The sequence below is a fragment of the Siphateles boraxobius genome, unplaced genomic scaffold (genome assembly GCF_051911475.1).
Source record: "Siphateles boraxobius isolate OS27281-9 unplaced genomic scaffold, OSU_SipBor_1 25, whole genome shotgun sequence".
In the NCBI taxonomy this organism is placed as follows: Eukaryota; Metazoa; Chordata; class Actinopteri; order Cypriniformes; family Leuciscidae; genus Siphateles; species Siphateles boraxobius.
Genome location: NW_027508866.1, coordinates 20,466,961 through 20,482,383, shown reverse-complemented (window position 1 = coordinate 20,482,383; position 15,423 = coordinate 20,466,961). Strand labels below are relative to the sequence as shown.

General features: G+C 36.2%; 2 protein-coding genes across 6 annotated transcripts in view; one reads left to right on the top strand and one right to left on the bottom strand.

Moving 5' to 3' along the window:
• The window catches only part of anxa3b (annexin A3b), a 275,725-nt gene that overhangs the window by 200,871 nt on the left and 59,431 nt on the right, over positions 1 to 15,423 (top strand). The window lies entirely within an intron of this gene.
• On the bottom strand, positions 297 to 14,778 carry lhx6a (LIM homeobox 6a). 4 transcript variants are annotated; one of them, XM_077243091.1, is made up of 9 exons: positions 14,417 to 14,715; positions 13,561 to 13,632; positions 12,886 to 13,068; positions 10,785 to 10,906; positions 4,251 to 4,471; positions 4,065 to 4,165; positions 3,233 to 3,328; positions 2,961 to 3,135; positions 297 to 1,865 (listed from the first exon to the last, which is right to left on the bottom strand). In XM_077243091.1, exons 1-9 carry the CDS (start codon positions 14,492 to 14,494, stop codon positions 1,786 to 1,788), a joined length of 1,128 nt encoding a protein of 375 aa, XP_077099206.1. In that variant the 5' UTR covers positions 14,495 to 14,715; the 3' UTR covers positions 297 to 1,785. The 4 variants fall into 4 exon arrangements, with proteins under 4 accessions (XP_077099206.1, XP_077099207.1, XP_077099208.1 ...); XM_077243092.1 differs by having other exon boundaries at positions 4,251 to 4,468; positions 14,417 to 14,629; XM_077243093.1 differs by lacking the exon at positions 13,561 to 13,632 and having other exon boundaries at positions 14,417 to 14,778.

Here is a 15,423-nt window from a genome sequence, read left to right as displayed (position 1 = left end):
TTAATTATATTAAAAATTAATTTAACACTGTCTAATGTTTCTCCTTGTTTTAATATTAAAAATGCCTCAAATTTCATTATATATATATATATATATATATAGAGAGAGAGAGAGAGAGAGAGAGAGAGAGAGAGAATAGATAGATTTAATAAACATGCTATATATGGAATAGATTGGTAAATTAAGTTCTGAGGAAAATCTAGTAATCTAATTAAGAGCAAATTATGTTATTTTGTCAGGTTATAAATTAATTTAATTTATTTAAAAGAAAAACACTTATGATGCACAGCCATAGAAATAGTTCATTATTTTATTTTTTTTACAAAACAGACATGTGGAAGTGGGGGAAAGTGCTTACAGGCTACCTGTCATAATAAATACAAGAATGTAGAGGCCTTGTCCCTCATTCAGAACACAAGAAGGTTTTTCACAAATTTAAGTTACAATTTCAGACTTTTCCCCCGGTTTCAGAGCTGTACACCCAACACTCCTGCTCTCTGGTCACAGCTGAGGCATGTACGGCACACATGTATGAAGAAAACAATGAAACACAGACACATTCGTCTCAGGACACTGCTTAAATAAAAATACATTACGTGTACATTTTCTTTACATGTAGCTATCTTTACATTTTACTCAAGTGCTCTTTTTAGTCTCAGTCGTTCTCTTCCTTTCCATCTTTTGCACAAAATAGTGTCGTTTGTCAATGAAAATCCTGTCTTGATCCTCATGCTTGATATTTTCTTTCTCTCTTTATAGTACAAATGTTGAGAGCACTGTTTTCAATTTGAAATAATCTCACAGTAAGATCAACGTTATTTGTAGTTTATGGTTGCAGTAAATTGGTAGGACAACAGTTATTGCAATGCTTTTTGGAAAATAATAAAATTAGGGAAGGTTTAGACATCTCAGGACCTTTGAAAAAATTCAACCTTAGACTAGAAATTATTATTTCACGTGTCACTTGGATCTAAAATGAAACAATCAGTTTCTAACAAACGATCTCCTTTCAAAACAAGATGTCGGCAGTAATTTATACAATTAAGTGATGGACTTAAAATTTAGGAACAATTTTATTATTTTTAAAATGAAATCTGTGGAACAATCAACCCTGCTGGCCTTTTTAGGCCCTAGAAAACATGGATGCTTTGCATATGGGTGTAAGAACAAGAAAGCAAGCAGAAGTGAAGTGAACTTAAGTTTTTTAAGTAGCGTCAATTCGTTTCACTTGCTTAGTACAACTCCCACGTTCAATCGTGGCCTGTTTCGGTTAAAAAAGTAAAAAGAGAGAAAATATGTCTTACCACCTGGTCCTATGCCACTTATTTCCCATCCACATCTCTTGTGCTTTTCCCTTTTTCAACCTAAATGTTTAACACTGATGCTGGTAACTTTACATTCCTTTTGTTTGCATTCAGAGTCTCCAATTGCTGAACAAGAGTCAGACGAGACTATCAGGAGAAGGGTCGAACCAAGAGCGCTAGTCTGTTACAGTGTGTGCTCGAGTCTTTTTTCTTTTCTTTCTTGTGTCGAGAAGTCCAGATCCTGGTCTCGGTGATGCAAGTCCTAAATTCACAGGTCACATATGCAGTTTCCCTTAACCATCCGCGACTAGATGCAAGTGAGTAAAATCCCGTCCAGTGAAACCAGAGAGGAAACAGTCTCTCTCCTTGCGAGTTCAGAGGTCAAGAGCAAGTGGTACCGTGACCTTCTCCTTCAGCCTGTGGGGTCGGCGCAGGAGTGATTGGAAGGTCAGGGTGAAGGGGTCAGGGGTCAGTGCGAGCGCTAGCGGCTGAGAGGGAGCTGCGGCAGCGTCATGGCCTGATGAGGGAGGCTCTGTGAAGTGAGCACCGAGAACGGATGACCTGCCCAACCAAAACAAAATAAACAGATGCTAATGTTAATCTCTATCTATAGTGATCTCTAGGTATCTTCAGGTCAGAGAACACACTAGTTAAAAAAGATACCAATTTAGCTACCAAAATATACATACTAGTCAAAAGTTACGATTTTTTCATGTTTTTGAATTAAAGTGTTTTATGCTCATCAAGGCTGCATTTATTTGATTCAAAATACAGTAAAAAAAAAAAAAGTAATATTGTGAATTATTACTATTTCAAATAACTGTTTTCTGTCACATGATCCTTCAGAAATCATTCTAACATGATGATTTGATGCTCAAGAAACAACTGACTATCATCAGTTTTGAAAACAGTTGTTCTGATTAATATTTTTATGTAAACTGATTCATTACCATTCAAAGTTTGGGTTAAGATTCTTTTCTTAAATGTAATACTTTACAAAGACACGTTAAATTGATCAAAAGTGACAGTAAATACATTTATGATGTTACAACAGATTTCTATTTCAAATAAATGCTGTTCTTTTGAACTTTCTATTCATCAAAGAATCATGAAAACATTTAGCATGAATTCCACAGTAATGTTAAGCAACAAAAAAAACTGTTTTCAAAATTGATAATAATAAGCATTATTAATAATTGAGCACCAATAAGTATTGACAATAATTGAGCATCAAATCATCATATTAGAATGATTTCTAAAGGATCATGTGACACTGAAGACTGGAGTAATGATGCTGAAAATTCAGCTTTGATCACAGGAATAAATTTCAATTTTAAAATATATTACAATAGAAAACAGTTATTTTAAAGTGTAAGAATATTTCAGAATATTACTGTTTTTTTCTATTTTTAATCAAATAAATGCAGCATTCGTGAGCAGAAAAGACTCATTTCTAAAACATTTAAAAAAAAACATAAGTGCTGTCAAATCGATTAATCGCATCCAACATAAAAAGTTTGTGAATATATATTTGTGTGTGTTTATATGTTTATATATATATATATATATATATATATATATATATATATATATATATAAATGATTATTATTTTTCCCTTCTGCTTTAATGACAGGAGTACTGGAGGAAACACTCACTTTCGATGTACCCGTGCAGGGCCACCATGCGCGCTCTCTCGGGACTGCCGAAAGGGGAGTAATGCAGCTCGTCGGGCAGTGAGGGGGGCATGCGGGCCTGCGGGTGAGCTTGAGGTGGGCCGCCGTGCTGTGGAGTGTGCTTTTTATGTCTCGCTCTGCAGTTTTGAAACCAAACCTATGAAAATACAACCAATTGTCAAGGCAAGCTGTCTCTATTTACTGAATTTAAACGGATTAAACATAAAATGGGACTATAAAGTGAGTTTCATCACCTGTATGACTCGTCTACTCAATCCTGTCATGTCTGCCAACTTCTGCAGGGTCTGAGCGTCAGGGTTGTTGTCCTGTGCAAACTGTGCCTGCATTACCTGTGCATGAAACAAGCGTCAAATTAACATGAGCTCGTTTACAAGGGGGAAAATGTCTATTTGTAAAGATTTTCTATATTAAAATGACAAAATACATAAAAAAATTTAAATATAATTAAAAATTATACAAATAAAAATCAGTACTATATATGTATTTATATATTTACTACCAGTTATAGTTTTTTTTATGTTTTTGAAAGATGCTCACCAAGGCTGCATTCATTTGACATAAAATCAGTAAAAACAGTAATATTGTGAAATATTATTAGAATTTAAATAATAGTTTTGTATTAAAATGTAATTTATTCTTGTGATCAAAGCTGAATTTTCAGCATCATTACTCAAGTCTTCAGTGTCACATGATCCTTCAGAAATCATTCTAATATGATGATTTGATGCTCAAGAAACATTTACTATTCACAAGATTTTTTGTTGTTTAGTAAATGAATGCACCCTTGGTGAGCAAAAGAGACTTCTTTCAAAAATATTTAAAAAATCTCAGATGTTCCATTCCAAACTTTCTGTAGTGTATACATTAATTACATAGTATTGGTTGCTTGCTGATAGTGCCACGTGAAAGGTAAAATGCGGTTCCATATGCGTTTAACGTGAAAGCTTTGTAAACATCGGATGGAACTTAAAAATGAATTCATGTTAGACAAAAGCAAAACCAAAAAGGGCGCTTTGCTTCCTTATTTAAGACATCCACATGCCACTGTGTGTTTGATAATCTTACCTGCAGTTGTTCCGCAGTGAAGGACGTTCGTGCCCTTTTGGCCGGTTTCGGTTGACTATCCTGTTCCGACGGCACCGCCCCCTCCAGAGTGAGTCCGCTTCCTGCGCGAAAACCCGGGAAATGGTGGTTAGGAAATCTATTTTTAGATCAATGAGACTTAGTGTAACGCATCCGAAACACACGCACCACTCTCAGCGGCCCGTTTCAGGTTCTCCACCATTGTATCGTAATGGATCCGACACAGTACTTTCTCCTCCACCAGCCCGAACTCCTCGCCTGTGGACAGCTGACGTTTGCAGGAGAAGCAGGCGAAGCAGGCCAGATGGTAGGCATTGCCCCTGGCTCGCCGGACCCAGTCGCTGGCGTAGATCTGCCGGCCACAGCGGGCACACTTTGTACCAAACCTACTGTGAGACAGAGAAGGGCTTGGGCATCAATATACTCATTCCATAAACAATACAATACATGTTTTTATCATTACAACCCAAACCCTAGTATAATAATAGAAGCATTTTCTGTGTAAACGATGCTTGTTGTTTTGAATTCATAGTGTAATGGTATAACATGTATTTCAGTTTAACAGTTAAGATTTTTTAATCTTTTCTCTCCGCCGAAAGCTCTCGCCAGAAGAAGACAGAATACAAATAGGCTGAACCGTGTAAAAGATAACCACTAAACGTGTCAGACACGGCTGTAAAACTCTCAGCACAAACAAACCACTAGTAATTCTCTGAGCAGCAGGTCGGCAGGAAATGTCTGCTGATAAACTGTGCTGATAGGATCCATGAACTCTTGATTTTATCCAAAAAGGTGTGTAATGCATGCAAGACATCTATTTTTAAACCACCTCCACCTCCACAGGAATTCAAATATAATGTATTCACATATCCAAATATAACATCGTTTTAATCATTTAAAAATATATATAATTAGTTTATAATATTATTATTATTATATATTAATATAGCCGATAATATGTGTTTTCAGTTGAATGTACAGGATAGTAATTATCAAAAATGTTCTTAAATTAAATAAACAATATAAAATGTCATTTCTGTTTATTTTACAGGTTAGTGATTATCAAAAATAGTCTGCAATATATTAATCTCAAACTGCTTAAATGTAAACTCATAACTCAAACTTTTTTCAGATCATTTCAGTCTTGGGTGTTTTTTGTTTTTATAAAGTACATTTTTAAAGAAATTTTATTTATTTGTTCATTCATTCTACCATTGCCAGAATATCTGCCAGTCTCCCTCAAGCCGACATGTCATTGAAATTAGGTTTCGATTGGTTATTTTTTGCAATTCTTTGCATACCACATAGTAATTGGTCTTTTCTTTCTTGCATTTGTATATTTATATTTAGTTCTAATTATATAATACACTGTTATGTGTTGATTATCTTGTGCAGAAATGGAGTTTAGATGTTATTGATGTTAGTGCTGACGTTACGTGTTAATCATTGCATTCTCGGCCAACTGCGATTTGTAAATGTCACACGTTCCGTATTTAATTTAGCCCTGCATTTTCAGCAGCCATATGGCCGTGTTGTAGCTTAAAGCACCTCTTCTGTGATTCTGGGATCAACAGGACTTGATGAACAACCCTGCGGCGATACAAACCAACAGCAAATACACAGAGCCTGCTATAATGAAGTGTTATTTTGACTGGATGGGGCTGACCATGCCGTGTGTTTTTGACCCAGACATCACATTCGGGTGACCAAAGAGGGTTCCAGTGTTGAGAGGACTAGGAGAGACTAATGCTCTGCAGATGGCCAGTCACGGCCCTTTTTTGGCCTGAATCTGAACCCCCCCACAACCCCCCCTACCCCCCTTCCTCCACCACACCTCTGTCATTGGGAGCTCTTGTGTAAACAAAGTGTCATACACAACCTCCTCTAACTGCAAAGAAACACGGGATATCAAGATAGCCATGTTTCCCTCGTATACGCTACTGAAGAATGATGACACCGGGCCCTCGAGGCGGTTCATCCACTGGAAATGACATCAGAGCCCAACCAGGGAGCCCCATGGGGCTCAACAAACCAGGAAACTAAACTTGTGTGCATGTATAATCATTTGTCTCTGCCAATCAGCACTTGACCAGGATGAGCCAAGAAGCAAAAACAAACCTGATTCAAAAAATATTTACAGTCCACTTATGTGCAAAGTATTGATACATAAAACACGCCTCGCGTATTAATGCCTGCAAAAAGCATGCGAAGGGGTTTTTGTGTACACTGCACACCATACTCTGACAGCATCATTCCAGACAAAGAATACAACGATTGAGTAATGACGCATTTAAGACGTGTGTTTAGAGGAGAAACATTGTGGAACGGAGCCGTAATCTGTCATGGCAGTTCATTTACCACAAAACCTCTCAGAGAAGCCATAAAGATCTTAAGGGGGTTTTGTTTTTGTTCAGATCTGCCGCACGTCTGATTGTGCGTTGTTGTGCTTATACTGGATTTATTTCTGTCCTGCATATCATAACTCACCGGGGGAAAATTCCTGCAGCCGCAAAGCGTTTCCCTCAGTTCCCGAAGAAATTCACCTTTGGCTGGAAAAGAGAAGCTTGTGGAAGTACAAATTCGGTTGATTAAATGCGATATTCTCTTGGAGTATTATAATCTGGGGGTAAATCTCCCTCTCAGAGACTGCTGAGACTTACAGTGACGTTTGCTACGGCAAGCATGGCTATTACTATTGCTCGTGGTGGTTTTTCCAAACCCTGAACCATGAGTACCGACCCCACTGTTTGTGCTACGACCATAAATGATACTGCAAATCTTGCTACTTGTTGAGGTTTACTTTTCCATTCCTTAATGATCGGATTGGTGATTCCTGGCGATTGTCCGTGAAAAATAGTCATATGTCAAAGGAGGGACTCAATCATATCTAAAAAACCAGAATAAAGACTGGCACTGACTAATATGCCTACTTCCATACTATTTATTGAACAAAAAGGCAAAGGAGTAGTATTTCCAAAATTTGTACACTATAAAAAAAAAGTTGCTGCCTTAGATTTTTAAGTACAATCAACTTGGTACTGTTTAAGTAATTTCAACTTAAATTACATAAAACAAATTTTAAAAATGAGTTAAATCTTGTATAACTCAAATATTTGAAAATTGCATAACTTATTTTGATGAGCTGAAGCAATGTAAAAACATGTTGTCATAACTTATTGATGATATCATTTTTTATAGTGTAGAATTCGAAAAACGGTAGGTGAAAAGTACCCGGATCATCTACTTCTTCCGGCGAGATTCGGAAGCGCGCATTATGGACACTTTACTATCCCATGAGGCCACAGGAGAGAATTTGTGAATGCAACTGACGCCGTAGATCACATGACGTTGACAACATGGTACGTGCAAACTTTATTCAAACAACAAACACATTCATACCAGATAGAACATACTTTTATAAAAGTATGCAGTCACAGCATTGGACTTTGGTTGGTAACTGTTGGAGCCTATATTTTGGTATATTGTTTCTCTTAACCTAAAAAAAAAACATTTCATTTTGTCATTATAATTTCAGTCACTCATATAATTTGCCCGCATTCTCCACCAAGTTGAGTTGCACAAGCTCTGTTTACTTCTGTTAGCATTTAAACACAAGGAGTCTTGCACGTGCATATGGCCATTACAGTACGTCACCTCCTCCAAATCTACCGGTCCAAACCCACTCGGGGTTACGCCTTACACCATCACCCTGTCCTTATCCTTTGGTTCCTCTGATTAACAGCCTCCTCTGACTTCCTGTGTGGCCTGATGCTCGTGCCTTTGTGGCTGTTTCTCTTTAGTGTAGGTAAAGTCTCCGCTCTGACCCTTACCGCCAAATCTACCTCTCTCCCCCGTCCACGGCACACGGAGCAAACCCACTTTGATTTCCTGTAATTACACTCTATTAGAGCAGCTGTCAATCTGGCCCAGATGAGAGACTAACACAAATGAAACATATCTCCATGTGTTTTGTTTTCCTTGCAAGAAATCAATGGAGATCCTTTTCCTTTCAAGCATATGATGGCGGTCCTCAAATGGTGTCGTGCAGAACCAGCGAAACAAGCCAGCTGCCAAAAAACAAACACAGGTACACACAACTCTCAACGTCACTGCAGCTGAACATCTGAGCATCAGAATGTTGAACATCAAATTGATTCATAGTGCAATTTGACTGCGAGGCCAGTGCATGACATCTAACCTTAAAACAACACGCTGAAGGAAATTTATTTCCAGATATATAAATATGGAAGTAAAAGCACAGAATTTGTTTCAAGTATGGCAAATGCTACTTTCTACTATAACGGCTAGTGGTTATGATCTCGACCTCTTTATATGAAAGATACAGTTTGCTACAAAGGCTCAAACAGACAAAAAAAAAGGTGAAAAGTGCTGATATGGGCATAGCAAAAGCACATCTGTTTGCAGAGGACTTGACAGGAGGGATGTTTCAGTAGCACCGGAGAAAAACACACTTTAGATCACTGAACTTGACTCCACAAGCATGGAGCTATTACTGTCTCTTTTACAAGGCAAACATGAATACGTTACAGAGTCAGTCACTATTGTTCTGCCGGGTTCCTGTGAATCCATGTCAGAAATAAAAACGTATACACCATCCTGATTAACTTGCATAATTAGGCGAAAAAGCTGAGGCTGTATTTTGTTATGCAGAGACCAACATAAACCCCTGTGGTTGCTGTTTTGACATACAAAACTACGAAAACTAAATCAAATTAAAATGCTGTTTGAGGCCAATGTATCACTGTATAAAAATATTGTTGGTTTAGCTGAAAAAAGTAAGTAACCTGGTGCCTAATTTGAGTTTATTGAAATTAATGAAGGAGATTGGTTTAATCAACAGAAACTCAAAATATTATGTTATCTAAACCACATAAATTATCTAAGGTGATTGACAAAATATATGGGTTTTTTTTGGGTGTGTTTTTTTTTTTTCCTTTTTGTTTCTTTTTTATAGTGTAGCTATTTGAAATATCTGAAAATTTGGATACTGGAAATGTGCATTTATTTTAAGTGAATTATTTATCTTTTTCTCTACAAATCACACTTCAAATTTCAAGGTCAATTTGAAGAAATGTGAATATTGTTGGCATATTTATGATATTTATTACTTTATTTTTATTGATGATTTTTCAAGAAAATGTCTACAGCATTAGCTAAACCAGGAAAAAAATCAAACAAGAAAAAAAAAAAGAACAGGGGGAATACATTAAGTAAAATTGAAATATACTGTCATTGATTGCTTACATTACGGTTATCAATCCATTTCCAGTATTTTAGAAATGGGTCCTTTTTAAGTCTCAAAATAAGTCAATTCTTCCATATTTTATATTACTTTAACAATTTCTCTCCATTCACCAAGTAAGGAGATGTCCTGCTTATACAATATTTATGAAATTTAATGCTAATAAAATAATACACATTAAATCATTTGAGACTTTGAAAACCCCTGTCTATTTCATTTAACAGTCTTCAGTGAGCTTTTTCTCCCATTTAACTCGTCATCTTTAGAATATGCTTTCATCCAGAATAAACTCTAATCCACCAAAAATCCATTTTGTGGCAAGCTTTCTTGCATGCATTCAAATGTCCTTTGTATACGTCCTCTGTGCCAAATTTTCTTCTTGAAATCTCTCGTGTGTAAACAGCTCTAGCCACTGAGAGATCCTGATCCGCCCTAGACTCGACCGAACCACCGTTGCTCAGTGAAGACATTGGAGCATCTCTTGAGATTATTGGCCATAATGTAGAAAACAAACCCTCTCCTGCAGCACTGACTTTAAAGGGGCCAGTCATTCACATTGACGGGCAATAAGCAGGGAAGGCTGGCCAATATCATGCCATTCACAGGTCTTGCTGAGTGCTCTGCAATCATGCCATATCACAGCCCTTGCACCCTCAATGCAACTTCACAGCTTTCCTGTTGGATCTCCCTCACTCCATGCCTTCCCACAACACATTACTGGATCTCAACCAGAGCTCCATACTGTTGAGATCTTCAATTCTTTAACTTGGGTTTGATTTCTCACACCATTCAACTGCATACAAGGGAATAGTGGCAAATGTAAACAAACTAATAATCAAGTAATCAAGTTCTATTTAGACCTGCCATTATATATTGGCATCATCTCCTATTGTGGGCCTTTTTTTTCACATTACTAAAGTATACACTACGCAAAATGTGCTTCATGTGATAACATCTAAATTAACTGGACAAAAATATTATTTTATATACTTCAATTGAAGTATTTTCTGCTGTAAAATATTGACTTTCAATAAGCCACAACATTATTTTGACCACAAATAAAATATTTTTTGTTTCATTATTAAAAAAGACAAGTAGTCCTATTGAATCTCTAACAGATGCATAAGTTACAAAGACGAAATATTCCTTATAAGTCGATTGCCATGAATAATTATAAAGTTATATGAGGTCTTTTTCAATTACTTAATCACAATTAAACTCAATTACAAACGGCGTATCGTGTTAATATATGCAGCCTATTTGTTGTGATAAGTAGCCTATTTGATCGCTATTTTTTATTATTAAATCTTATTTCTTTAGCTTTAAACCATAACACGCTACAGTCACGCAATATATTTTTATCCATAAGCAAATATTACTCATGCCTTTAAGCGCACACCTTATATTTCTGAGGACAGAAAGTGAAAAACTTACCCTACCTGAAATAATCCATTTTACAGAAGATTTCCTTGTTTTTAATGTAGCAGCTGTTGTGTTGACGTAGTGAAGTCCTGCACACGGAACATTCCAGACACCTCACGTGCCAGATCAGATTATTAACCTGCAATAAACACAACAGCGAACATCAAAATATAATAATGATGATGGTGATAATAATAAAAATAATAGCCTAATAATAATAGCCTAATCGAAATAAATAAATGTATGATATTAGCCGACTTAAAAAATGCTACGTTAATGCATGGCGGATGTCTTGTATTTTTTGCATTTCGTAAAATTCGTATTATTATAAAAATTAAACGTCAACGTGCATTAAAATATTAGGTCGAAACAAACACGTTTCTTATTTCGACAATCCAAAAAAACACTGCCATATAAATATCTGTTAGGCAATAAAATGTTTAGTTTATAATTAAAGTTGTGATTAAAAATAGGATTCTGTTTTTTTTTGTAATGATGACGTTAGAATTGGGTTGTATATAAAAGTGCTTGATTATATTATATTTAGATGCACGCATATTAAGTAGCCTATTTTTAAGTGCACGAGAAAATGTAGGCTATAATAATAATTTGATAATAATAATTTAATGTTAATGAAAACTGCAACATTCCGTGTGATTAGGCTACTGAAATTTTAAACTTGATTAGCCTACTGATATCTGAAATTAAAAATTATGATTTTAACCTTGTTTTCTTTGGGACACAGGTGAGATGCATCTTAGACTGAAATGTTTATTAAAAGATTCAGACGAAAGTAAGGCTTGCATGTTTGAAGGATTTACATTTTTACTTGTTTGATGCATTTTCAGACTCTGAGAAAAGGGAAAACTTAAAAAGGCGTCTATAAAGATGGTTCATTCTGACTAAACTGTAATAAACTCACACGGGTTGTTTTATTAGTTTCCGCAGAAAAAGCAAAACAAACTCAGACAGATCGCGCTCTAAAGATCCTCGCGCGCAACACACGCACTTCCTGAAAAACAAGCAGCCCGAGAGCGCGTGCACGCGACGATACTCTCAACCTTCACTAAAAAATAAATAAAACAAGGCTATAAATGTTTGCAGCCAACTATTTTTCGTAAAAACAGCAAATAGCAGGAAAAATCTAAATCTTTATCTAGGCCTTTTAAAAAATAATCGCAATATTTTAACCTTCACGAATTGCTGAGACTGACTTTACTAGCCTATAATGTAGCCTATGTGTAATAATAATAATAATAATAATAATAATAATAATTATTATTATTATTATTATTATTTAAAATTAACCTATTTCCCCCTTCACATTATTTTAACATGTTCCTCTGACCCAACTAAAACACAATATAGGCAGAAATTACAAAAACTTTAACCAATCTGTTATATCAAAGTAGACAATGCATTGTTCAGAAATATCAACGTTTCTGGTTGTGATAAATTTGATCCTGGCAACAAAACACACACACACACACACACACACACACACACACACACACACACACACACACACACACACACACACACACACAAACACACACACACACACACACACACACACACACACACACACTAGCCTACATATAAAAAATATAAAAAATAACGATGCTTTTTGTAGCCTATTACTCATATAAACCCCAAAATATAAGTAGCCTATACTCATATATATATATATATATATATATATATATATATATATATATATATATATATATATATATATATATAGTATATATATATAGCTTAATTTTTTTTTACTAAAGCGTTTTAACATAATTCGGGTTAGAATCAGTTTTCATAAGATTACGGAAAATCACAAATGTAAAAGTAAGACAACCATGGTAAAGTAGCTTATAGCCTATGTTCGATCTACTAAATTTGTATCATATCCCAATAATGAGGGTTAAACCAACAGACAGTCATCTAAAAATAATAATGAATGCAAGCAACAATTCTTTAGCCTACTAAATAATTTCAACCTACATAATGTTGTTTGCAATCGTTTTTACAAAAGTCAGTCAGAGGCTCAAATCAAAACAGTTTACTCGTCACATAAAATGACACACACACACCACACACACACACACAGTCACACGCCCGTACCTTGAGCAGATATCTGTCGAGGATCTCGAGCCCGCAGCTCGCGCACACGTTCTTCCCGGTGGACGGCACGGACGAGGCGCTGGACGGGGGCGAGCAGATGGACGGAGTCGACGGAGGACTGGGCGAAGAGCGCGTATCTTCTTTCTCCATATTAGATCTGTGAGATTCTCCGTCAGATTGTGACTGCCGGTGAAAACAGAGCAATACATATCTCACTCTCACGTGAATGAAGTTTATTTAGTTGACAGTAATATTCTGAGAAAAATAATTCAACACAGTAAAACTGAAAACGTAAAAAAAAAAAAAAAAAAAAACAAGTCAGCATTCAGTGATTTGCTGAGCCTTTCCAAACATTTCGAATTCAAGTATTGAAAGTAAGGAAATCGAAACTTTTCAAACTCATTGAGTAGGAAAGTCTGAAATGCTAGTGTAAACATAAAATGATAGATAAAGACGATTGCCTTGTCTATGGAATTTATTGACATTTAAAAAGCTTTTCTAAGCGCAAATGCTGTTTACAAAACTGAAATAATCAAGAACACACACAAAAAAAATGCATTATAGGCTATCATTAAAGACTTTTGCATTCTATCTGAAGGCCTATTTTCTGCAAAAGCTCAACGCACCGATCTAGCAGAGACCCAATAAAGGAGCACGATCGCTCCGCGCGCTCACCATCGCGTGTCCGTGTTGCGCGTCCACGCAGCGCGAGGCTCCCGGTGTGCTGTGAGAGTCTGGAGAGATTACCTACAACACAGGCAAGCCACAGTGCTCCACGTCAGGCATATCCCCAGCTCTATATATGCGTCCAAAACAATAAAACCGCTTTAAACTGTGCATTGAGAGCCTCGCGACAAAAAGCCCGTTTTAATGAAGCGATTTAAATTTGGATTGATTTTTTTCCCCACACTTAACCCGTGCCTCTTCCCATAATCGTATTTCCACGCAATCCAGGGAGCTGAAAAAATAAACTACCTGCAATTACAAATAGCTTGAAATGCTCGCGATAAGAGGACTCCAGAGTGTCAATTTCAACTGCCAATCAGAGAAAGCAACGGGCCACCCAAAGAATTGCAAATTTGATTTTTAATGGCAGTAATTAAAATCTAATTTTTCCTCTGCAGACTTGGCATGAAGAGGATGGACCGCAAATCACACTATTCAGAATAGATCCTGATTCTCATGACATCACTTTAAGGTGAAGATGTTGCAGGCTGCAGAAGATGATGCTACACAGTCCCTTTTCTTTCAATGCAGTTTGATGGATAACAACAGACATAACTGCATTATCGTTATGCACTTGAATAAGATTAAACAAATTTGCTGCCTTAACTTTTGCCTACAATCAACTTGAACGTTTAAGTCATTTCAACTTAAATTGCATTAAACTGACTTTAAAAAAAATTGAATCTTGTATAACTTATAAAAAAGTAGAACATTTCTTAACTTATTTGACGAGTAAAAGCAATGCAAAAACATTTGTTGTCATAACCTAGTGATCATATAATGTTTTACAGTGTAAATGTCTTACCTGTTTTGAGGGAATTCCTTCGGATAGAAACTGATTTCCCTCTGGTAGAGGGGCCAAAGCCTCATTTTTCCAATACATTTGACGGCTTAACCTTCTTTTGATATAAATCGCTTCAAGCGGGATTGTTTTTGTTAAATATTCCTTATCCCATGCGCCCTGTCCGGTAAAAATCGGTCTTATTTGAACCCTAATCGCAGTATCCTCTCGTATAGTCAATCAATAACGGCAATAACGATCAATAATCTCTAAGAAAAACCGTGTAAAAGAAGTCTTCACATTCGTGATAGGTCAGTAAATCTGGAGCAGACGCGCCGAGCGCGGGTGGTTCGTCGGGACGCCTTATTTTGAACCGTTTGCAGGATATTTCCTACTTTTTCCCTCTTTTGGGATGCAGTTGCTTGAGTACAGGAAGTGGAGAAAATTGAGGGGCTGGCAGGTTTTGCTCCTGCTCTCCTCATAGGCAGTCAGAGCACAGCCTACCCTCTGAAAGTTTACAGATCAGAGGGGAGGGAAGAGATGTGGCCTGAGTGTGGAGCGACATTTTGTGATGCTTTTTGGGCTTTAATTGTCTGACAAATCAGCGATAAAAAGAAAAAAAACAATACTGGGCTTCTAAGTCAATATTTAACTGGGGTGTTATGGGTGTCGAGTGTATTTAACATTTAATTACAAAAAAATAAAATGTTTGTTCAATTTCAAATAGGCCTAATTGTAAGATCTTTTTACATTATACATTTGATTCACAAATTGATCAAATATGCATGATCTTCCAGTTTATAGAACATAAAATATACCTACCAAAAATGAATTATTCGTTTAAACGCATTTTTGAAACATTTTTTTATTTTAAACATCAGAATGCTCCAAATTATTATTTTGGTTGTATTTGTTAATTGAATAATAGTTGCATTGCACGCTTATGTGACACTAATTTTTTTTTTTTTTACTGATGCCGTTCATCTATTCGCGTAATGCAATGCAATGTCCAAACGTATCATTTTTATTAT

Bases quoted from the DNA above. Each gene is read 5' to 3' on its own strand.
- lhx6a (XM_077243091.1), bottom strand. From the start codon at position 14,494: ATGTATTGGAAAAATGAGGCTTTGGCCCCTCTACCAGAGGGAAATCAG. The intron at 13,633-14,416 runs GTAAGACATTTA...CCTGTGTTGTAG, and splicing joins AAGGAATTCCCTCAAAACAG to GTAATCTCTCCAGACTCTCA. The intron at 10,907-12,885 runs GTACGGGCGTGT...TGTTTATTGCAG, and splicing joins TCGACAGATATCTGCTCAAG to GTTAATAATCTGATCTGGCA.